Genomic DNA, 25903 nt, shown 5'->3' on the forward strand with positions numbered 1-25903 from the left:
AGTTGTGAGCAAAAATGTTAGATTACATGTTTCAGTCTTTAGATATGCACTCTCCTCGCCCTTTCACCAACTCTTTAGCAGCATTTGAAATGCCAGGAAACTCATATTTCATGCAGCGATCCAGATGTAATTGGAGAGATAATTGGGAACTCCCCCATCAGATTATAAACACATACTGTACTGCACAGGCAAGGTTTAAAAGATATCTCAAACGAAAACATTTAACCCGTATAAAAAAAAAAGACATATTTGGTGTGTAATTTGATTTGTATTAATTTAATTCACACGCTAATAGTTTCTCATTATTCTGCATCTTCACCAGGCGCTCCTCTGATTACCTTGATGACCTCATTGATGTTTTCTATTTACCTGCCAGCCTTTTCTCCATTTATGCTGTTTATATCATTCAGAGTCGTGTTGCCATTCAGTCCTTGACGCGCATTTCAATCTATTTACTAATAACTTAGGGTAAACACATAAATGAAATATAACTTCATTGAGACACTGCTGTAAATACTGTGTTTAACCAGGTGAAATGTGAATAAAAGGGGTTCCGGTTTGTGTTTCAGACTGGTGTCCTGATGGAGCCACTGACCAAACCTGCCTGTGTCTGGTTATAATGAATGCCACCCTGGGCCCCAGCAGGTCCTCCACTGCTGCATGGGTCCAGGGATAATTTGAATTGGAGCATGTGCCATTGCAATCTGCCCATCCCCCTCTTCAATCCCTGCCAACTGCCACACTGGTGTTCACAAACACTGCTGCCCATCTGCGGGGCAAAACACTGGCCAGGGCCCCAGTTACTCCTTTGCCTGCATTCAGAAAAATATATTGTGGTCGTGAACTCACTTTTGTAAGCAAACAACACAAAGACAAGTTTTCCCTCTCCCTGCTTCAAAGTCATTAACAGCATATTTAACTCAAAACAGTAAATGAAAATAGCTTTTGCACATTGCTGCAACACAATAAAATTGGCATTTAACATTTTCAAAATGCCTTGGGCTCGCAGCTTACAAACCAGATAGCATAGTATTGTAAAAACTAAACACACAGATTTAATGTTTGTTTTTCAACCTCTTGCATTCATTAAGCAAAGCAAAAGTTAACCATGAAAAGTAAGAGAAGTCTGTTTAGTAGTTTCCTTATTGTGGCAGGCATTCTCATTACTTGATCATGGCTCCCTCTTTTTGTGTTTGTGTTTTGCCATCTGTCATCTTGAGAAGCAAATGAACCAGCTGCCATGGAGTGTGATCTTGCCCAATCAGAAATGTGGTCCTTTTCAAAGCGCATCTGTGTGAAACCTTAAAAAATGCTGATGAAAAAAAGTGTCTCAAAGTTGTTAATAACATTTTGGCTGGAGAATGTTTTCACCTAGATGCCCCCGATTAGCATAAATGCATAAACTATGCCTCATTAGAGAAAAGAGAGCTCATGCACAGGGAGTGTAAAAGTGGATTCCTCCTGCCACGTTCAGAGAAAATAAAAGAAATATGATGTAACAGGTTGTTGTAGGGGAACAAAAAATGTTATTCTCAATCACACTTCTTTGGAGAACAGATGAGGGTTGAATTGTTTTCCACAAAACACTTGAGACACTGCCCAACACTTCTGCTGGCCCACACTCAGTGGGAGGGGGGTGGGAGGGGAGGGGCCTCCCTCTGATCCTCATCTCCAACCCCCAGCGACAGCACAGCTGGGTACGAAGGATCAGCCTAATTTTCAGGTCCCTCTAATGATCGCCACGAAGACCAACCACTAATCCTTTAACTGAGAAAAATGATCTCCTGCAGCCCTGCAGTGCAGCTCCAGAACCCGAGAGTCCAGTTAGGACCCAACAAGCATGAGTGGGGGTGCCGGTGCGGAGCCAGGACACCAGGCTGGTCCTGGTCCCCCCCCCCTTCTAGTCCTCCGTAATGGAGGGTGTTGAGCTGTCCAAAAGTGATTAGCATGAGGGAGCCTCTGGCTGATTAAATAATGGGGAAATGCACAAACTCTGTTGTAGTTGCATTTTGTTTTCGGGTATATTTAGAGAAACTTTTTAAAAAAATCTTACGTTGGTATAGGAGTATCTTGGTGGGATGAATTTGATAGTATTTTATTTGTATGGCAACAAAATATATCCTGTGCAGTTTTGTGACACTGGAAAACCACCCATAAAGATGCCTCATCACTAAATGCTGAAGCATGACAGCTACATATTAAAGGAAAACTCAACTGAAAATGTGCTATATTTTATATTACGTAGTATCACAACAAACTCCCCCTGCAGGCTTGAAAGAAGGAATTAAAAAGTTTGTAGTTTTCTGCTCCGTGAAGCATAGGATTCAGGGTTTACACTACTAAATACAAGCTATTGCCTGCTCATGGCTCAGAAGCTTCAATAGAAGGAGCATAAGAAGCAATTTATTGTCAAAATTCTTTGGAGAACATTCAACATGAGAATCAACAGCAAAGACGTGGATCATGCAGCAGGAATGGTTTGAGAAGTTTCAATGGACGCTTAGTTGGCCGTGTCTCTCGGTCACACTAGGATGGACTGTAACGTCTATGGATTGAAGAGGACTACAGCTGCTCTCTTTCATGAGCAAATAATCTTTGCAGAGCCATTGAAATATTTCTAAACCTATCTGGCAGGATAATGCACTGCTCCGACACTGAGCCATTTCTTACAATATGATCCAAACTGTCGTAGTTTCACAAATAAATCAACAAATACTTTACTTCCAGCAAAGCTTCAGAGCTATGAGGAGGTGGTACTGGGTACTGGGAGTGTTTACAGTAGCTCTGTTGTGAAGAGCCTGAGTGTTTTAAACATGCAGAGTGTAAAGATCAATGGTGGACAAGTGTTGTTAAAGTTTCAGATGTGGTGATACATTTTGGCACCTTCCAGGCCTACAAGCGTTCAGTTATTGATACTCAAAAGATAGATTTTCAGTGGAATGCTCCTTTAAACATACCAATTTTATTCCAATATGTGATACTAGTACATTGATTGAACTGTATTAAAACATCTGAGTTGATTTTCCGAGCTTGAGGCGATATATGAAAACTGCAGCACTTAGTCCAGTGCAGTCACTGTAAATAGAAAAAATGTACATACAATCCTGAAGCATACATATACAAGTATCTTGTGGGAAAAGAGATATGTGGAGTGCTTGGATGCATCAGTGAAAGTTTGGCTTCTCTGGGAAAGTGCATCCGACCCGTCTGATGATGACGTTGGCAGAGTAGTGTCCGGCCCGGATGCACTCCTCCAACGCGTGCTCTTGGACCAACGCTGAGAGGAATCCTGGGTAGACAGAAAAGCAGAGGTCAACCTGTAAGCCTCAATCACCTCCGAAAATGTTTGGGGAAACAGTTATCATTAATGTGAGCCGGGTGCTAATGGTTTCTGTGTAAAGTGACAATGCTGTTTCATCCTCAACAGGACCAAAATGATGACTGGTTTATGTGGTGCTATGATCAGCTCATACAGAGTCAAAGCAGCAGGCTAAATGTCACGCTCATATAATCTGGAGGCATTACTACCTTACATAGTTGGCCCGTATCAAAGGTTAATTGGGATTGTACACAGAAATCAAGCTGTGAAGCGGATGATTTTTTTAATGCCGTACCTCCCACAAAGGCGTCTCCTGCTCCGTTAGTGTCCACAATATCGTTCTGGTCGATGTCCAACACGGGGAACATGGTCACCTTCTCACCTGTGGTCAAGGCACAAGAGGGCTGTTAATTAAAGCTGAACACCAGTGCATATTTTTTTTTTCATAGTTTTGGCTTGTTATTTATGTGATTGTACTTGATATTTAAAAAAAAAAATTCATAGGTCATTTCACAGCAAGGCTTTGTTATAATTGGAGACAGTTGGTTGTTTCACTTAAGCACAACATGCAAACTAGGCACACCAGAAATTTTGGTCGTCAGGCTCTCGCATGGTTGATTCCCCGCGGCCATTGCCTCTTTTCTCATTTATTCATTATTTCATTATTTACGGTACAGTAATGTATCAGATTACGAGGTGTCGGAGGTGATGTCTCAACCTCTTTTCCATGCCTTGGTTGGCGCACATATGGGAGACCAGGAAAGGTTGACCAATCAAAGCAAATTGGGCTTTTTCAGGAGGGAGGCTTAAAGAGACAGGTGCTAAAATGGAGCACTTCAGACGGAGGGTGAATACAGGTATATTCAGACAGTATTAGAAAAGGAATGTTTCTTGAACATTAAAGCATGTAAACATGTTCTGGTAGAAACCCAAATACAAGTATAAACCTGATAATAAGCGGACTATGGGAACTTTAAACCGGCTAAACAGCAGCATGTCAGCATTGTCACAGTGAGACTGTTAGCATGCTAGCCTTTAGCTCAGCACGGCTGTAGACTCTAAGCCTTGTTAATCTTTTGTTTATGTTTTGGGTAAATCTTTCGAATTATGACCATCACAAGTTCCCAGAGCCCAAGGTAATAATAAGGTTAATCCAATAGAAACAGATGATCAAATACAACAAATCCCAACATTTCTAAAGCTGTAGGGGAGTGCTCTCATAAATTAAAAACAATGCCATAACAGTTGGTGTAAGTCGTTCCAGTTCAAAACTGGATCCATTAAATGAGGTTCTCTTTATTATCTTCAGTGGATTATATTGCTTCAATTATCAGTAGCATGTGCACTTCAAAGGGACTTCCAGTTTAAAGGAGAGGGGGGAAAAAAAGAAACAAAAATCGACCAGATGACAAAGTCTTGAGGTGTAGAGTGACATTAAATCAGCAACTTATGTCAGAACAATCTAAACCACACACACAATCTTCAAACAATCTGAGGGCTCTGGTGCCGACATGAGCCTTCAAAAAGGTGCAGGAGACAAAAGACTGACATGTGGATAAAAGGAACACAAGAGGGCTGACAGACCTCTTATTGAGAAAAAAAGGGCTGGAAGTAGAACATGAGGGAAAAAAAGTTGTTTAATGAGGCTCCCTGCAAATCTAACAATGGCTGACAGAAGAACAGATAAGACACCCCCCCAGGACTATGGGTTTTTGAATACATTTCTGCTCTTGTCCTACAGGGCAACAGCTTCACAACCTGCAGCCGTACATATGCTCAACACCTGAGAAATGACTGTTATATACCGGCAGGAGCGGAGACCTTTTTCACAGCAGACATTTTGACTTGTCATAGCAGGAAAAGGAGAGGTGTAATTGATAACCTTAATAACATAAGTTATCTGCTTCTAGGCTAGTATTGTGCATGGCGGCTCACTTCCACTCTCACTAGATGGAACGCAGCCATCGTTAACAAAATTAGTTTTACCTGTTTTTCCTAGTATGACTAGTCAAAATGTCTGCCGTGAAAAAGGGTCTATTGTCCCTTTGATAATAAATTACAATAAGACAAGAATCCTTTTAGGATAAGGCTAATTAGTAGCATAACGACTCCGCTTAATTAATACCATGGATGAAGCTTGAGAATTCTCCTCCCTCTTGAAACGATTAACCGCGACAGAAAATGTGCCCATAATAAATAACAGTTATGTCACTTATTCTAAGAAACTTTGATGTGGTTGTGCTCATGCGATGCACATCCCAGCTCTACCGGATGTTTTCAAATTTGAAGCTGCTGCACAGATTATACTGATTATTAACTGAACAATCAGATAGAAATAACTGTGTAAACATATTCAGGGTAGTTTAAAAGAACATCTAGCCTCTCCAGTGTGGGTGGCACCGGAGAAGTGACGTCTTATTAGAAAGACAGTTCGCAGCCATTTAAACTCTGACATGAGACTTATCTGTGATAACGCTAACACTATATCCAGATGTTAGACTTGACTACACTGCTATGTTGTCTCAATCAACTTGATTGTCTTTTGATTGCACTCCAACATGCCTTGGGCATCTTTAGTTCCTCTGTATTTTATTAGCTATTTTGCCAATATATCTATCTATATATATACAGTATATAGATAGATATATATATTCCTTTTATTTCACTTGGCTGGTCCTTCTAGGAAATCGCCATCATTCCCATTTTCTAAATGTTTATAATAAAACTAGAACATTTTTGCCAATTTTAGCATTCACAGCCACTTTAATAATCAACATACAGATCAACTTTATAAGCCACAAGTCACATAAAACACATTCCACTAATAATTAGAATAATAGCCCAGTCAGAATAAAAATGTCTCATGTAACCACCTTAATCGGAAGACACTGGCCTGATCCGACCTGAATGAATTATCAACAGGGTTAAGAGGGGTGGTGTAAACCTCTGAGAACCAATTTTGAAATATTAGCACCTAATAACCATGTAAATGCTGAATTCCATAGTTCCTCTCTGGCTTAAAGAAATATACTCTTTCTGCCCGTTTGTCCCCCATGGGAGTTACAAGGACAGAAACATGGCGATAGCAAAACAAAACTGATCTGCGGCTGATAAAACCTTTTTTTGTTGGGAACCTTTAGTGATTTGAGGATTGTTGTAAGGTTCAAAACAATGAGTTTCTCCATCAAGTGTGTGAAAAGACAAACAAAGACGGAATCCACCAAATGTTCTCAATAAACATCTATTTCTGCTAGATTCATGTTATGTTATACCCTGATTGTATGCTTTGGTGTCCATTTAAACAGCTGAATGATTGCAATTGGGGTGTTGGTTGGTCATCGACTTTGGTCAAAACTGAAATACGTCAACTACTACTGGATGAAGTGCTATAGGATTTGCGCCATCATCAGGTCAAAATCTTTATTTTTTTCAGCACTTTGGTTTATGACTCACACTGTAATGAATTACATTCCCATGAGCCTCTGCTGTATTTAAGTGCAAATTAGTATATGTTAACATGCTTACAATTAAGATGGGGAACATTTACTGTGCAGCTCAAAGTACTGTGATGTTTGTAGAAATACTTTAAATATTAAGTAAATCATAGATGTGAACATGTGAATTTGAATTTCAGCACCTAAGAGACAGACTCTTTCTTCACCGGTCAGCTCACAATTGTTGATGGCATTTACAGAAGTTTGGCACAATAGACTTCCAGTATTTCTCTCCCTCCCATCATCACAGCTAAAGTTAAAGGTTTGCATTCTGCTGCTAGGGGAAAGTTCGCATAACCTCATTGATGCAAATTATTAAATTTGACTGACATGTTAACTCCAGTTACAGTCCAACAATTCCCCGGCTCCCTGTAACAAAGATCTCATTGGCAAAAATCTGTCATGGAAATGGCAATAAAACAGACTAAAAAGAGCTCCAGCCAAAATACTCAGACCCTGTTGTTGCTGGCTTAAAGAACTGTCTTAAAACATCACTTTGCTGAACTCATCTCACATTTCACTGTAATGAGATTGGCAACATTATTTTAAATCAATAAAACTCTGCTGTACGTCTCTACATTAACATATTCTCATTCCTAGAGCTTGGTTTGACAAAGTGAGTGAAGCAGTGGGTTGGTGGTGAATATGTGGGAGTGTAGCATGGCTGTGCTTTGACAGGTAACCTGCAATAGAGGGTGAAAAAAAGAAACGGAGAAATGCCTAGAAGGAATTTAATACTTGCTTCGAGTAAGCTATAATTGTGTGCTTTTGTTAATTCACTCTTCATAATTCCCTCATTACAACTCTTGAATGGTGGTGATTAAACTTAAGAAATTCTTTCAACAGGCGTCTCTTTGAAATGAGTATCAATTAAGTCCTTTATTACTGGCTATTCTTTTTAACAATGCCAATTCACAGCACAACACTGACTGAGAAAATGCTCTCCTGTTATTAAAAAAAGCAACTGTACAGACAAATAAGATGACCTCGGCTTTATTGGAAAATGAGCATATGGGGGGTTGTTCTGACTCTGAAATTATTACATGCTCCATTTGGTTGAGCTCCAACACTCACTATTGTTGCTTTGACAGATAGCAGGTAGATCAAATAGTTGGCACATCATTAAAGCTAACTTTGATCCTGCCACAGTTGATCATCCGCACAAGCAAAACAATTAATACATCACTTGAAATCCTGAGCTGCTAAATGACTGGGAATTACACATGACTATTAAGCTAAAAGGCATGAGCTAAACTACTCAGAGTTTAAGTACAACATCTTTATGTGAGAAACTTCCCCGAGAATACTTCTCCTGGAACGTTTCCTGTTGCGTTTCAGCCAAGCTCTAAAGCCTCGGAGAGGAAAACAACGTTACCGCTTTCTTGGCAAACGCGACAGGTTAGGAGCAAGTTGACATTCAATCTGTTTCTCTATCATAACCAGCATCTTTGTTCACAATTGAGTTAGAAAAAAAAAATACATATGCCTGTAATTACCGTAACCACCGGCAAAAGATCATGCTAACCAATATCCTTTCAGGGAGACATGAAAGAAAACACGTGAGATGCCAAGGGAAAAGAGAGGAGGTTTTTCTCATAGCAGTAGAATGTTAATTGATTTTGTCTTTCATGAAGTATAGAACATTAACATCCAGCTTTTTAAACAGGCTGCTAACATTTCTTCAAGTAGATTCTGCAACATTCAATGGGAAATAAACCTGCATTAAGAAAAGAGCCTTTTGCCTTGTAGCCAGTATTCACTCCTCAGTCTACCTCGTGTGATTAATATGTATAGATCAGGTCTTTTTTTTTTTTTTTTCAAAGTTGAAATCTGCCTGCCTGGCCCCCTTGAGAGCCCTAAAATTCACAGAGGAGCAGAGTCAGGCTTTATCAAGTCCTTATCAGCGATTAGAGCGGCAACCCCTGCTGAATGATTGTTTATTAGACCACCTCACTGTTAAGGTTCAGGACACAATGATCTTAATTACTGCTTTAATGGGCGTAAAAGCAAAAGCCCAGAGTAGTTCAGCAGTGTCAGTGGCAGCTAAATAAAGGACCATTTCCCCTGCTCCCAGCTCTTAAAAGAGCATGATTGAAGCGGTGGTGTGATGAAAGGCTCCAAATGAAGGGCAGGAAAAGAAGAACAATAACAAATTGACATCTCTTTTTCGGAGAATTATACCACGGGGGGAAGAAATTCTCCCACCCTTAATCACTATAAAATGGTTTAACATGACATGCAGGGGCTGGCAAATGATCAAATCCTGACAGGAGGACAAATTGCAAACAAAATGAGAGATCAAGTTTATTAGAGCGCCGCCTCTGGGAAATGAAAATCTTTAATTCTCTTTTTACATTGACATTTATTTGGCTGGCATGAATAGCGATGTTCACCCACGCAGACACACACACCGACCGTGCTGCACCTACTACTGTAACTGCTCCACTGCAATGATAGCACAGTCAATGACATTTATCATGTTTGCCTTTGTAAATGACATCTGAAACACATTGTCTTTCATCCCACTTGCATTCATCATGTATTTTATATAAAGTTCACAGCGGCACACGGCTCTGTCTTCATGCAGGAGCAATGAGAGAAGCCGGCTGGAATTATCCATCACCTCCAGCACGATGGATTGATTCTCGCTCTTTTGAAACGTCGAGCTCCTGCTTAAAGATTTATTTTCAGGAAGTCTACTTCCAGGAATTCTAATGAAAATGAAAATTAGATTTGCTTCATTAAATGCATGCTATTAATTAGGACTGGGCGATAACCCAGTATTATAGTTTATTGATGACTAAATGATTGATACATTTCCACATGATGCACAAAGTCCAATATTCTTCCTCCCTCTGTTTTTGTTGTCCACCAACTCCTGAGGGAAATATCTTGCTTTTTTGCTGCTAAATCCACTGTGTTCACCAGCTAGTCTCTAAGTCGTTGAAAAAATGGCCTGCTGCAGCTGTAGGCAACACTGATGAGCGTGAAACGAAACTGTAAAGTTGCGGGCTGTAAAGCCAAAACAATGTGTTAAAAGATTATAAACCTTTGTAGAATTGAGGAGGACTGGGTAATCATTCTGTGGGTTCCCTTTATTACACAGTTGTTTTATTCACTGTTAATATAAAAAAATATGAAAGATTTCCATAAAGTCTCTTGACATGTTAGTAGAGTATAAACCAAGTAGAGCTCTGAGATCTACTGACATGGTGAAGCAGTATTTAGCTGTGATGCTGCATACAACTGGAAAAAACTACCAGCAGATCTGAAACCAGCCCCAAATGTGAGCACTTTTAAATCCAGGTTAAAACATTTCTCTTTTTATGTGCTTATAGCTATGTTTTTTTTTTACTTTTTTAAATCATTATTTGCTCCTGCTTCTATAAATTTCTATATAACTTCTATATAAATTTGTATACATATGTATATACGTGTATTTTGTTTTTATGCTGCTTTAAAAAATGTTTTTTCTCTTTATGTAAAGAAGATTGAGTTGCCTTGCCATGAAATGCGTTATATAAATAAAGATGCCTTGCCTTGACAGTCCTTGGCAAAATGGCAGCACACTTTACAGAAACTATAAATACAATATAGATATAAATACAGAAAAGACAAATCTGTGAAATACGGTTCAAAGCTTATGAGGTCCCATATTATGTTTGTTTTCATGTTTATACTTGTATTTTGGGTTTCCACTAGAACATGTTTACACGCTCTGATGTTCATAAACACATTATTTTTCTTGTACTGTCTGTCTGAATATACCTGTTGTAATAATAATAATAATAATAATAATAATAATAAACTCTAGTCTGTTCTGATTGGTCAGTGATCCTGGGTCCTCTCAGTGTTTCTACACAGTCATTGCAGCCAGGGAATGCCTGTATCAGCACTTTCTACCTATATATATATATAATATAGTTGTACATAAGTCCTGTCGGCCTGTTTAATAAGGGCTGTGTGCATTTCTCTGTGGATTGAGCATTTAGCAAGTATTTATATAACACCTCAACCTGCTTTATGATTTAAAAAAAGAAGTGGACATCTCCCTTTTTACAATATGAGACCTTTAAGCTTGTAAATACTCTTGCCAGCAGTATGAAATTGAGGACAATGGACACATGTGAAGGGCAGTGCTTACAACCGTGCTGTAGCTGTGTTTCTCTGCAGTCCCCAGTGATGAGTGATATGTTGAAGTCTTTACCTGAGGCCATTGCTTCCTGTGCACAACTACTCTGAACTGCAAGGGCAACGAGGAGAGACACCCTATGGCTCCAAACAAAGACAAAGGCTCACAGCAGTAATCGGATAACTATCGTCTCGCCCCACACCGCTTAAACCTGCAACCCCTGCTTAGTTATGATGACACTGCCTTTAATGTCCCACTAAAAAAATATGCCGCAAATCAAAGGAAATTGGATTGATTTGAGGGCCAGCGTTGTCCTCAAGGTCACTTTGCCAGCATTTTTGCAGGAAGAAAAAAAAGGCAGGATGTAAGAGTCGAAGCATTAAAAATTGCTGAGGACTGGCCTGGAGTCTGTCCAAGACAAAGTTAGAAGTACTTCACAAATCAATGCATGCTCTCTACATCCCCCACACTTCTTTTATGCCCTGAAATGACAGAATGTAGTGCAAGCGTTCTTTTTTTCACATCTGGTGTCAATATTTCAGGTTAACTTCAAAGAAATTACTGATAGCATTCTGCTCTCTTCAGTCAGCTATCTACCATCTATTTAAGGCTGCGTTCTGCAGCTTTGAGATATGAGGTTTAAGTGAAGGGTAAAGATGTCCAAAAAGGGGCCAAAGTTGGGATGGTTTCAAGTGGTACTTGAAATATGCGCATGTGGTGGAAATATGTGCAGATAAACAGACCAAAACAGAAAATAAAATGGCCTACCAACAGTTGCCACGGTGTCGTCCTTGCCCTGGGTGAAGACCACCACCCGTTGCCTCTTCGTATTCTCCTTGGGGAGGTTTTGAGCCTTCTTTGCGATCTCTGCAATGTCATCTGTCTGTAAAAAAACACCAAACCACGAGGTAAATATGTAAAGTTGAATGAATGCATCTTGAAGAGCAATTTCTGGGGAGTTAATCAAAGATCACAACTGTGACTGAGAGGGGTCAGATTTTTCCAATCCTGGCAGGCGGATCAAGTGATAATGAAACCAGATGGGCTATGAAACCGCTCCGAAAAAGATCAATAGGAGCGCTCAATGAAGTTTCCATGCAGTTACAGGAGAACTGTAAAATATTAGAATGTCATATTCCCTAAGTGAGATGAAAATAAGCGTGTGAAGATATGCTGTTGTCAGATAAAGCTACTTCTGAGCTGAAGGGATAGGTGGTGCGTGTACTGTATCATTCTCTTCCTGAAACAGGCCATCTCTCCTCAGCATCTGCACAGAATGGATATTCTCGCCTGGAGACGACAGAACTCTCCGGAGTGCTTGCCTTTGATCATGAGAGGGATAAAAAAACCCACACCTGTCAGTGCTACTTTATTATTAACTCATCATGATGTACTATGAGCAGGTGGAATGTCTTTATCGCTGTCTCGCAATGGGGTGGACTCTGCCGTTCCATAATACAGTACACTGAGGAGCTAGCATTAAGGGTCGTAGACGCCTCTAGCATCTGTGTCTAAAGCTAACACTCAAGCACCTTAAGGGCGAGCAAATACCGCGGTTACGGGAGTAATCAGGGAGAGAGATAGGCTCCAACCCAATACCAACAGCCACACTGGCTCACTCAAACCAATGAGCTTTTACACCTCTAAATGCCTCCCAAATGTCCTTTAATCAGCCCTGAGAGGTCCAGGGAGACCCTGGGCTGAGGAAAAATGGGTGTAACACTCTAAGTAAGTGCTAATGGTGAGGTTAATACAGAGGCTGTTAGCAGGGGATGGTGAAAAAAAAAGGCAATTTGTCACTGTGACTGGATGTAACCACAAGCACTCCTCCAGACACTGAATGCAAAACCGCACAAGGCTTCGGCACATTGTCACCCTTTGGTTTTATGTTCGCCGACATAAAAGGCGCTCTACTCAGGTTTAGGAGCTAGAAGGTTCTAAGGATCAGAGGTGATAGGGTAACCATCATGGCTGTTGAGCAGGGCAAGCCACACACACACACACACACACACACACACACACACACACACACACACACACACACACACACACACACACACACACACACACACACACACACACACACACACACACACACACACACACACACACACACACACACACACACACACACACACACACACACACACACACACACACACACACACACACACACACACACACACACACACACACACACACACACACACACACAACTCCCTCTGTTTTGCCTGGCAGAAACACTTACCTGACAAGTTCCTACGGCAAAAGAATGCAGAAAAATAACACCATGAGTGTAAAAACAAATTAATTGACGAATGATATGGTCAATTTAGTTTACTGCCGACAAAATTTACGATTGTGCGGCAATTGATCAGACATAAATCAACATAGCGGGAAATATAAAAGCTTCACAAGGGTGTTGAATTGTGTTTGCTGTGTTGAAGCCAGTGAGAAAGTGATCAGCTCCACTGCAGGCTGTTTGACAAACACTGCCAGGGAAAGATTCAATCAGAGCTGCGATGTAGATAGTTCTTTGAGCATTTAAAGGAAACAGATCACAATCAGGCGACTGCGTTAAGATCTACTGATTGCTATTTTGCAGAGGACAAGCTCTTTATCTTGTATTTACACTGAACAAATGCTGCTGTCATTTGTGAGTCATCCATAATGTGATGACAACAATGTTTCAGAATACATTAAAATGTCAGATATTGACAACTGGGCAGCAACTACAACAATATCCATCTATATTATCCATCAAAGGTGACCTACTGGCCAATTTGCTAGACTTTTACTGAATTTAAATTAACCTCACCGGCTTTAAAGGACTAACTGCATACAGAGACATACCTCTGTACACTGGGTTGTTTATTGTAAATTTAACAGAATAACTTTAATAAGTTACAGAAATTAAGTTTCTTTCCTACAACAGCATTAAGTTTATCGTCTTAAAGTAGATTCGGATTATAGATGATATGGTTAAATTGCCATATCATTTTACAAAACTCCTCAAAAATGACGACAGAAAGACTTACTGTAGTTGGTAAAGTAGAATTTTCTTGGATAGATTCTAATGGAGGTCAGTTGATTGATTTTTTTATATAACCTTGTATGTCCCAAATGTTACTTTTTACAAAATGAAATAAAAGGCTAATTTTTAAACATTTTATTGTGCCACTGACCTCAGACGAAGTCAAACGAAATGGCCTTGTCACTGTATTTTAGATGGACACGGGATGGAGTTATGAGGTTTTGCAGACAGTTTGTGGATCCAGATCCAGTGGAGTTACAAGATTCAGTCATGAGCTCTGGTTAATACTTTTCACTGGTTAAAATGTGTAAAAGACACACATAAATGGTAACCAATAGCATCGATTGATGAAAAAAAACAAAAAACAGACGTGATGATTCTGCTTGACGGCGTCGATGAATTTGATTGATTGAAAGATCCACTTACTGGAAATGTTCTAAAGCTTTCAGACACATCTTTCTGCCTTCCTCAGAGGGTGGACTTTGCTCAGTTCTCATGGAGACGGTTTGAATTTTGGTCACATGATAACAGGTTGCAGTCGGATGGTCAGATGCGACGAAAGAGACCACCCTTTAAAAATCTCCATGACAACTGAGCTGAATAGTCTGAAAATCTTTTGGCAAACTACTATTTCTGTTTATTGTATGTGATTTTACATATATGTAACTTTGGCCCCATATATATTTTGGGTTGGAAAAATATCCTTATCATACCAATCATACTGATTCGCCCAGAGTTATTTTGTACTCATATTATAAGTGTACTGTGTATGTGTGAATAATCCTGGTTCAACCACGCATCTGTTTTCATGCTTTAAACAAATTTCTGGAAACTGGCATATATTGATATTGACGACATGTCGGTGCACAGCTACAGTATGGGGGCAAATAAAATTGTCATTGGAAAGTGATGAGAAAAAAGAAACTGTGAAAAACCTCTTTGAATTGCAACCATCCAGAAATGCAGTAAGTACAGTACACACCACCGATGTTATCTGAGAAATCACATTCATCCAAATGCAATTTTTCAGAGTGTTCTGGCAAATCAGGTTGACACAGAAAATGTCAAAGAATTGTAACTACTAGGAGAGTCTATACTTTGCCCTTTGTGTTTTTTTCTTCATGCGAAGCCCCCCCCCCCCCCCCCCCTTCTTCTTTTTCCTGCCTTCATCCCTTCTCCTCTCTTAAACCTGTCACTGCCATCAGGATTGCATTTCTATTCCAGTCACGTTGATCACACCGTTAGTGATTCTGGATGACAATTATTCACACAGTGCAGAGCCATACCCAAGGCAGCTCTACCTTTGAAAGAGAGAAGGCACTTAAAATACCTGAGCCCATCTGAAACACACACACACACACACACACACACACACACACACACACACACACACACACACACACACACACACACACACACACACACACACACACACACACACACACACACACACACACACACACACACACACACACACACACACACACACACACACACACACACACACACACACACACACACACACACACACACACAGGCTATTTGTGTTTTTGAATACACATTTAAAAAGCAGCGGCAGGAATATGCAAAACACAAGCAGAAAATAGACCAAGGGAACATTCATTTTACACGTAAGAGTCAGCCCCACTTTAAAGCACATTCTATGGGTAAAACAAGCACTGTAATTTTCCTTTCCATAATCTAAAACCACAGGTGGCTGTAATTTGGTTATTAAAGACTACAGTGTGTTCCAGTGTGGTGCAATGCCATAGCAGTGAAGGGAAGACATACAGTATCATCCCTGAGTGCAATGACGATAATGAGGAGGCTTTTTAACCAGGCAACCTGATGAGCCCCGAGCCTGCAGAGAGAGGCTTGAAACCATGCCCAACTTCTCAGCTTCCCAAGAGGCTTTTCAAAATTCAATAAATAACATCTGTAGGCGATGTTGGGTGCAGACCTAGCAGAGTGCGTCATAACAGAGAGCTGGCTGAACAAAGAAACCATGACGACTGCCAGGTTTCCATAGCAACTGCTGCAAGGCCTGGAGAGTATAATAGCACATCAATCACTGTCCAAAAAGAACTTCATTATCAGCAAAAATAAACCTTTAGGATCTGTTTAGTGTGCAATTGCCGGTCAACTCACCTCAAAGCCCAGCTCTTTGGCAAATGTGTCCGCCTCCTAGAAAAGAAAACACATACACACACACACACACAAAAATGAGCAGTTAATTACAGAGTCACAAACAGAGGAGGATGTCACACTCCAGACATGAGCTAAAGACATCTCGCTTGCCACAGCTCCTCACATGTGCGGCCATGTCACTTGAGAATAAGTAACCTCACCTGAGTTAGTGTCGCTCTGCCAACCCCTGATTTAATAGGCATGCAGCCCACCCATTTAATCTATTGCCCCACTTTGTCTCATCTTATGATGGCAGCATGAGGTAACACGACGTCAGCCTCCAGCCATGAAACCGCCATTGAAACCAAGAATATGTGCTGGTATGTGGGAATCCCCACCACTGCAGGTATCCAACACCCACCATGTTTCTTAAGTCCCCTAGCAGGTACACTTTCAATTGTTTATTCCAGTTTTTTGCTCCTTAGCTACAAACCATGTAAACTTCACATTGATGGTTAACTTTTCAGATATATGCCAAGTTTTAGATTTTGAGATATGTCTTTCACATTTCAAGAACCCATTGGTTTCCATTAATTTAAGTATGGCATGAGAACCGGACGGTCGCTCTTGAAACTTGCTCAAGCTGTCTTATCCAAATTCATGCTGTCTCCTACTGTTTCAGGTAGCCATCAGTTTCCATTCATTTCCATACAATAAAAAATATATTTTAGCAGACTATTGAAAGACTCCGAAACTTGTCTGCATTTTTTGTAATGCATGTTAAGGCATGCTGTTGCTTTGCATTACAGTTTAATTGACTGGATTTACCAGATTACACACCTCAAGAGTTTCAAGAGTGTTAATTTTGTTTTTCATGTATAACAACGGAAACAGACGGCTGCCCGGAAAAAAATACATCCAAAAGACACAAATGAACAGTTCCAATAAAAAGTAAAACATTTTCCTGATCAACGGAAGCCTGGAATAGTAGGAACATATAAAACAAAACAAAACTATCCATCATGCATTTGAAAATGTTCAGCAAAAATAATAAATGTAAAAATGTCCAAGTGTTTCTTGGAAGTTTGAGGGTCTGCTAATTGATTTCTCACATTATGTAGAGATGAATTGATTCAAATGACAGGGAAACACATTAAAAAACACAACAGCTTGGTTTACAATATGGAAAGTAGTGACATCCAATCAGTGATTTGTAGTCCAAAATGTGCAAAACCTCTGTTATGATTCTTGAACTGGTGACAGAAGCTGTTGCTTGTCGGTTCAGAACGATGCCACAAATCATGGGAGACAACCTCGTGCACTAAATTCACTTTTGACCCCAGACGGGGCAATAAGTTGCTGCTATGATTCTAAACAATCCAATTATCTGCGGAAGGGGGGCTGGTATTTGCGTGACCTTGGGGAGAGGTTGACAACCTGGTCCTCAAACAGAAGGGGAAGAGATGACATGGAACAATGAGGTTACTGGTCCCTGGAGGAAAGCCTCATGGCTCTCTGCCTTGGATCAACATCACAGCGCCAGCAATATGTCAATTCATCACCCCCCCCTCCACTCCTTCAACACACACAGGGGCAAAGAGGCTAGTCAATTAGCCGCTGTAGTCAAGATGCAGTTTACAATGAGTCAAGGTGACTAGTCTTTTTACTTCCTCCCCCCTTCATTCTTCTCAGTCTATTAAAGGCATGGGTCTCACATTTGCTTTTATCTGTTTACATCCACATATTGACTTTTCTCCTCAGGACTTTTCTCCTTGAGGCATCAAGCAGGAACATGAGCAGCTTGGAAAAAATCTTGTCAAAACAGTGATATTTCATCTGACAGCATTCAAAAGAGACATATAAATGACGGCTGGAATAACCATGATGCTGTCGAGCAGCACATGCCTCTATCTCCACCTCGGTCTCTCTCTAGCTTGCAGCTATAATATTTGTGAGAAAAGCCTTTAGAGAGTGTGGGTGTTAGAAGAAAAGATAATTGAAGCGATGTCTATGAGCCACATGTAGAGTCTAATCCCTTTTAGGAATTTATTAATTTCTATGAGCTAATATGAATGCCAACATCAATGATATTGGTACTATAAGCTCAGCCAAAGCTAATACATTGGTATGATAAATACTGTATGGGGAAGGGGGTAAATATGCAATTACTGGGACTACACAGGCAAGTCAATAAAACTGACATGATAGGCAATAAAAGTAAGAATTTCTTAAGGGGCTTACAGCATATTCTAAAATCTTGTTTCAGGCTGTGTATGTTTCACATATCACATGTGCTGTTTTGGTATGTTGTGGTAGATGAATTTCAAATGACGGTCCATGTGCTTCCACAGCTGTCGCAACAATGACAAGTGCTTCGAGTGACATCTGGGCAAAATCCTCTCATGCTCAAAAAAGCATCTCGTTTGCTCAGAGATTGCTGCGATTGCATGCCCGCCTTTCGATGATCCGCCCCAAGCCCGATTCCGAAGGAGGGCTGTTGCAGATTTCAGGGGCCCGTGACTTCTACTCCCCAGGCAAACAAGGTAAATGATAACAAGGCAGGCTGAGTGCATTAGCCCTCTGCAGCCATAGTTAGTATAAAGCTATCAGAATGTGTGAGATGTTGCTGCTGTCAGAGGCTTAAACAGTCAAAGGGATATTTTTAGAGAGCTTAAGCTAATAATCCAGAGCCCAGTCAGGGGGGCGGGAGTCTACAATTTCTTGCCAAGCAAAATGAAAGAGGAAATACACACTTTATGCAAAGGGCAGTTTTCAAAGCCTCACACTTTGTTTTCCTTGACACTATATGCGACAGGAGCCTAGCAGGCCTGGTCTTTGCAACCACATTATGTGGGTATTCTCTGTGAAGTTACCCATGCTGTATAGACTTTGTTTTCTTTCTTTTAATGAAGCCAAACTGCTCAATACGCATTCAGTCGTAGGTTCATAACCGGGGAAGGCTGCGTCGTTGTTTACTTCATGAGAAAGTTGGGTGGCAGTCGTTAATGAGAAGCTATATTCCAATAATTTAAGCGCTTCTTGGAAAACTACCTGGGTATCTTACATGTCGTTTTAACTAAAGTTAATTTTCACACGGCACCAGGTCCCAAGAGTATTTGGTCCTTAAGGATCATCAAGTGAGCACTGAGATTGGGAAGGTGGCTCTAAAATGCTCCTCACAAGTGGAACAATCTGCAGAAGAGTGTAAAATTAGATAAGCTTATCCCTTTTAATCAATTTTAAACCCTTCAGACTGACACACAGCCATGTGAATGCATGTTTCTTTAATTTGTTGTTGTCCCTTATGTTGATGTCCTTGTTCTGTTTCTTGTATAATTTGTTGATGTAACCTTCGAATGCATGTATTGTTTTTTATGTACTGAAATCAAGACATTATTGTAAAAGAAAGCTCTGATTAAGTTCCTCCATGTTTAAGTTAAGGTTTAATCAATCAATATAATATCCTACCATAAGCAGACAAGTAAAGTGTGCATTCAGGGCTCTCGATAACATAATAACAATAATCCAACTTTACCGTTACATTTTCCTGTGATGCTACATTCAGGAACATTGATCACTGATCAAAGAAAAATATTTATGAAAAACTTTTCAAACTCCATGGCCAAGTTCATTACTATGCATCTCATAACAGACATTTCTTACTGACCATTACATTTAATGCATGCTCTTAAAGAGCCACAAAAGATGTTAGATGTTGTTATTAGCTGTCGTGATAAAAATATTCCCAGCAACAAACCAAAGCAAGCATTTAGTTTTTACTCCTCTGTGTAACAAGTTGTTGAGCATATGTCACAGCAGGAGTGAGAGTTTGGGGGGAAAAAAATCCAATTTCAGGGTTTCCCAAAGAATCTAAATCAAAGAGCAAACATCAGTTCTAAGGTTAATAAAAGTTGATAAGCTGAAAAGAATAACTCCCCAAGGCCATTCAGAAAATAGGCATTTGCTTGATCGTGTTAGCCCAAGCTGATGCTGAGGTAAAAATTGAATTGTATTTGACATTGTGTGTGTGTGTGTGTGTGTGTGTGTGTGTGTGTGTGTGTGTGTGTGTGTGTGTGTGTGTGTGTGTGTGTGTGTGTGTGTGTGTGTGTGTGTGTGTGTGTGTGTGTGTTTGTGTGTGTGTGTGTGTGTGTGTGTGTGTGTGTGAAAAAAGAGGGTATAGCCCTGGCAAGTTATTTACAACAACACCCTTGTTTTATGCTGCCTTTCTGGGCATTTCAATACATGTTCATTTCAAAGAAATCAGAATTGTGTCTACAGTGGAGCTCTAGCTCCGCCCAAGACGATTGTGATTTTGAAACAAATACAAACAGCCCAGAGCATTTTTTACCCCCGAAACCAGAATGCTAACTCGTGCAGCCAGGCTAAGTGGCAAGCAAAATTTCACGTCGGGCTATTAAATCAAGCAACTCAAGAATTGAACACGTTCTCCGGGGGCCTTGCCGGGGCTTTTAGGAAACATAAACGCTGAGGCATTCGCGAAAGTGATTAAAGCGGGGGGAAAATGATTAAATATACATTTCAATAAGTAAAACAAAGTGTATAGGGGCGAGTAAAAATTGACCTGGAGCATGTACATTTCTGGGCCACTTGCACAATAAAATGAATGTTAAATCCTGACTAAAGGAGAACAGATTATAAAGTCTGGACTGAACAGCAGGATTTGACAAATCATCTACTATAGAAACATTTCAAACTAAACTGAGCATGACTGGGTGATTGCCATCCCGAATAGCTCAGCCAATTATCAATACTTACAGATATACATATATATGCACAACAATGGCAGGTGCCATGTTTTGCTCATTCCCTGCATGTAATCGTAAGAGACACTACTGAGGCGAGTCGGACAGCTTCCATGAATGCCCAGTAAAAACAACATCTGGCATTCAACTCAAGCGTTTCCAGCCAGATTACAACATTACATTACAGGGTGGTGGGTGGGAGTGGAGAATGAATAACTAATCAAGGCGATGGCATCAGCGGGGATTGTTAGTGCCCTTGACTTGGCCTTGGGGTCACAAACACGACTCGTCTTGGATATCAGGACGTCAGCCCCCAGCACGAGTCCAGGTGCTTGCGAACAGGAAGCTGCCACCTCAAAGATATGTGGGCCGATAACGACCGCAGGTGCCTATTAATATGATCATGCAAGCTGATAGCGCCTCACTCATGCTGGTTGGAAGGAAGGCGGCCGCATGCTACTGTGCAGGGCAGATTAGGAGGAATAAATCACCTGTACCGAGCCTTCCTGTAGCTCCCAGGAGAATGCAGCAACCCTGCTCAAGCATGACATGCCACAAACATGAGGGTAAACACACACAGCAACACATTCCAGAGAAGCAGGAGTCGCTTTTACTGCCACTGGGAATTTAGTCAACAACAACTGATGGCATTTCACTTTAGTTTTTACGGCGCCATTAACTGGCATGTTTCATCTCTACCTACTTATTTTCCTTCATGTGATCGTACAGGGTTTTTGTTATTTACATCTTCCATGCTCAGACACTTCTGTCGGATGTGAAACTAGGTTCTCCAACTCCCAAAAGCATCACCTTAAATTTTTCTTTATATCACAGTTTCTCTAATGTCCTGAAGCACAGATGTGAAGAAGCACAAAAAAACACCTGCTGGTGATTGAGATTTGTATTTATTTATAAATAATTCCATTGTTTCCCCCTCTACTTTGATTTCGCTCACTGTTCACCAGATGGTGTATTGTTACGAGATAAAGCATTTACATCTGCAATACATTCTGCATAAGATGGTATTCATTTTCAACTTCCGTCAAATCTCTCTGCTCGCCTCAGGATATGTTCATTATATAATGCTCTGTTATAAACTGCAATGTCACTTCTGTTTAGAAATGGGAATGTTCCCATTGTCATGTTTTTCATCCCCCAATCCAAATCCATTCAAATGGAGTATCTGTTGATCTGATACCGATTCTGTATTTATTCACATCATGTTTATTTTTGTATATCGTTTCCCAACTACTGCAGCTGTATGATGCACACTTATAGGAAGCATACATTAAAACTAAATATGTTTCACGGCTGAAGTAGCTCTGCATTTTGAAAACACGGTCTTCAGAATATTTTGTGTCGTGTCTAAATGTGTTTTTTTAAAGTATGGTAGTCGATTCAGAGCAACCATTGAAGAATCAGGTCAGTCCATCACCTATATTAAAGCTCCTTTATTGTAAAAGTGAGATTTCTATGTCTTTTTTATTATAAAGCAGGTCGAGGTGCTCTATAAAAACTGTTAAAGTATCAAAACGCTCAATCCACAGAGAGAAGCACACAGCCTGTATTCATAAACTGTGTCTTTAAACGAGCTGTCAGGACTTCTGTAAAGTGGTGATGTCCCAACTATACTGTATATAGGTAGAAAGTGCCGCTCCAGTGCTGTTACAGTCATTCCCCGGCTGCAATGGCAAAGTGCAGAGATGGAGAGAGCACAGATGCTTAAGATACTGACCAATCAGAGCAGACTGGACTTTTTCAGGAGGGAGTCTTAAAGGGATCGGCGCTAAAATGGAGTGTTTCAGACATTTACATTAAAGCATGTAAACATGTTATAGTAGACACTCAAAATATAAATATGAACTTTAAAATGAGATATTTAGTGACCTTTAAATTCATTATCATCATTATTTGGTTGAAAATTCCCCTTTAAATTCATTTTTTATGAGATTTCTCAAAACTTGAAACCAACTGTGTGGTTGACCTAAGCTTTCATGTGACAAATTTCAACAGTGCCCTTTCCTGCCAGTCCATTACACACCTCTAGCAATAGCCTCTGTTCCCCTCTATCTCAGTCTGCCTTCAAGGGAGGGAGAGAGGTCTCTTAGCAAGCTCATAGGGGTGACAGCAGCATCTACAGCACAGGTCCAAAGGTTAAACAATCGGAAACATGTGCAGTACACAAATATCTCCGCTGATAGCAATCTCAGCATGGGAAAGCATGGTTTGCATAAGTGGCTCAGAGCAGGATGTAACCTCAGATAGAGCAGGAGGGAAGAGGCAGGCATTCAGCCGGTCTGATGGGGCTAATGGAAGCTATGGCAGCGGCAGTAGCAGCTTTGTGCTGGGGGGGAGTTAGTTATCAGTCTGATGCCCTTATCAGCACTGAGGGCCTCTATCACACATCTCACCTTTGGGCTCTAACAAGGGGTCAGCGCACAACGTCAGACTACCAGAGACTAGCTATCTCTCAAGGAATGAAACTGGAGAAAATAGAGATGGTGGTTGAATGGGCCTGCTCAACAAGCAGCGCTAATGCAGCAGCTTTTGACTAGTTCTTGTTACTCTCTTTCCACTTTAATTGCCAGCTGATTTTAGAATTTAATGACTGATTACTTTTGATAGTTTTAATTTGCACTGGAGTCAAAAGGTAATCAAACACATGCAATTAGAGATTTACCTGAATAACTTACTTGAGAATGAGCTGCTAGAACAAATTTTGTTCCCATGTGAAGACTTACTTTTGCTTCAGTAAGTTTTATTCATTGTCTGACAGTTTGTTTAGTCAAGGTCCACCTGATAGACAGTTAGATTAGCCTAGCCATGAAAGCAACTGAATTGCGAACTTGATTCATGCAAAACAAAAAATACCTCACTGTGGGAATTGATCACTATCAATTATCACCATCGCACAGGGATTGAAAGCTCCTAGTATCCTAATAATATCCTAATAATACAAATTGTAACTGAAATAAATAATGTGTTTGGGTGCAACAGCAAGGTAGCAACATTTCGCACCTGTGGAGTTTTCTGAATACAGTCTGCTAAAGTTATCACAATACTTGTTATTGCACATGAATGGTAAATAGGAGATGGACCACAGTTATATAGAGCTTTTATCCAAAGCACTTTAGCCCCTACAATTTAGCCTCTCATGCACTCATTCACACACACCGATGACAGCAAGTTATTATGCAAGGTGCTGGCCAACCATCAGGAGCAATTTGGGATTGAATGTCTTCCTCAAGGACACTTCAACATGCGGACAGGAGGAGCGAACCGCCGAACCTGCAATCAACCTGCTCAACTTCCTGAGCCACAGCCACTCAAAATTAAAAAAAAAAAAGTGGTATTTTTGTTTTGGAAAAAAGGAGATAGCAGGTTTTTCCATCAGAAAGTAACAATCAGAATCCACGACACTTGAGTTGCTTGCTCATGTTGCAAGATAGTCATGTCTGATCAAAACACACCCACACAGTCCTGATGAACCAGATTAGTGAACGAATATTAATTTGCAGATAAAAGGTGGTCTAACTTCTGGTTTGCTTATTTATTTAGTCACAAATATTTAGAATTATAGAGGAATACATATTTTATAACCTAGTTTGTGGTTGCTGTAAATGGCTTCTTTCAATGTGCAATTTTGCTGTCATGTTTCTGTCATCCAGTATGATTATTGTCTATTTTCTCTCTGTTTTGCATGCATATTTGATAGCTTTGCAGATTTTCTATTGCCTGAAACTGACTATACATTTATTTTTCACTCTGGATAAAAGCAGACTTTGTTGACAAGTCTCCTATAAAATCTTTTGATGAGGCTGAACCCAAATTCATCACAGTCCATCAGTTTCTGCAGCTTATTATCCAGTAAATTCAACAGACATTTGGTTGCTGGCGCTGCAAACAAAAGGTCAAGAGAGCAAACTGCTTTTTTTCTGCAATGAACTGTTAAGAACAGTGACCAAGCTCTCCTGTGTATAATAAACATACGAGCATTTGGCCTGCTCTATTTACCCCTTAATGAGAAACAAAGATCTGCTCTGGAGGGACTTGCATGCTTCAGACAATGAAAAAACCCAGGGAGGAAAAAAGCTCTCAGAATAATTCAAACCATTTGTGTGCACAAGGGACTTGAGAGCTTTGTCTGAATAAATTGGCCATACAAAAATTGAGATGATGTCCAATGTGTTGATGGCATAAGATGGCTATTTGCCAGATGAAAAGCTACATGGAGGGTAGGGGCCCTGCAACAAGAAGACTAAATCATTTCACATTTATGCACACAGCTAACATGTGATGGATGTTGCAGGGAGAGCGAAATAACCCCATGGCTGTTCTGGAAGGAAATGCTTGTATGATGCAATCAAAAAAGCCACAATAAATCAGAAAAAACAATTGTTTCATTCAGTTCAAGTGGGAGCAACGAGCACATTGAGCTAAGCAACATTTCTATAATACGCTCATAGGTTTTATTATCCATGGTAGGAGGAAAATTAATTTGGTATTACGGGGGGGGGGGGGGGGGGGGTCTATTATACTTGTTGATTATGTCTTTGTCAGCTCTTATGCAGATTTCTCTTACCATGAGGAGAATAGGGGGAGTCCTCCAAATGACACTGGAAAACATGACTGTATAGCCTGGACTGTGGGAATACAATCATGAGTGGACAAAGGCTAGTGCTCCCGCCAACTATGTGTGGATAAGAGGATTGGAAGGGGGGGCAACCAGCCAAACTCCAAGCAGCAGCGATTGGGGGTGTGGGGTGTGTGTGTGTATGTGTGTGTGTGTGTGTGTGTGTGTGTGTGTGTGGGGGGGGGGGTTAAGGATATCTGGGAAGCCCGACGAAGTCCAAACTTCTGCGTGTCCCTCCAGCAACAAGCTGATATCCTGCACTCTCTCCTGCTGTGACAGAAATACACTGGCCTCAGCACCAGCAGAATGTGGGCACTATTGATCTGCTCCCAGCGCAATATCTCCTCTTACATCCATAATTATTCTCCTTCAGAGGACTCCACTGTGTGCCCTGGCTGCCC

At 40.5% G+C, this 25903-nt stretch overlaps 1 protein-coding gene across 2 annotated transcripts in view; it reads right to left on the minus strand.

Moving 5' to 3' along the window:
• Positions 1-3021: 3021 nt before the first annotated feature.
• The window catches only part of LOC310960729 (adenosine kinase-like), a 108862-nt gene continuing 85980 nt past the window's right edge, over positions 3022-25903 (minus strand). For both annotated transcript variants that reach the window (XM_083932507.1, XM_083932508.1), the window contains exons 8-11: positions 16128-16163; positions 11714-11828; positions 3615-3701; positions 3022-3289 (exon numbers count right to left, since the gene is read on the minus strand). In XM_083932507.1, coding sequence (XP_083788633.1) covers positions 3165-3289; positions 3615-3701; positions 11714-11828; positions 16128-16163 — 363 coding nt within the window. In that variant the 3' untranslated portion in view covers positions 3022-3164. The remainder of the gene's footprint in view (positions 3290-3614; positions 3702-11713; positions 11829-16127; positions 16164-25903) is intronic.

Source organism: Echiichthys vipera (genome assembly GCF_963691815.1).
Source record: "Echiichthys vipera genome assembly, chromosome: 18".
NCBI lineage: Eukaryota > Metazoa > Chordata > Actinopteri > Perciformes > Trachinidae > Echiichthys > Echiichthys vipera.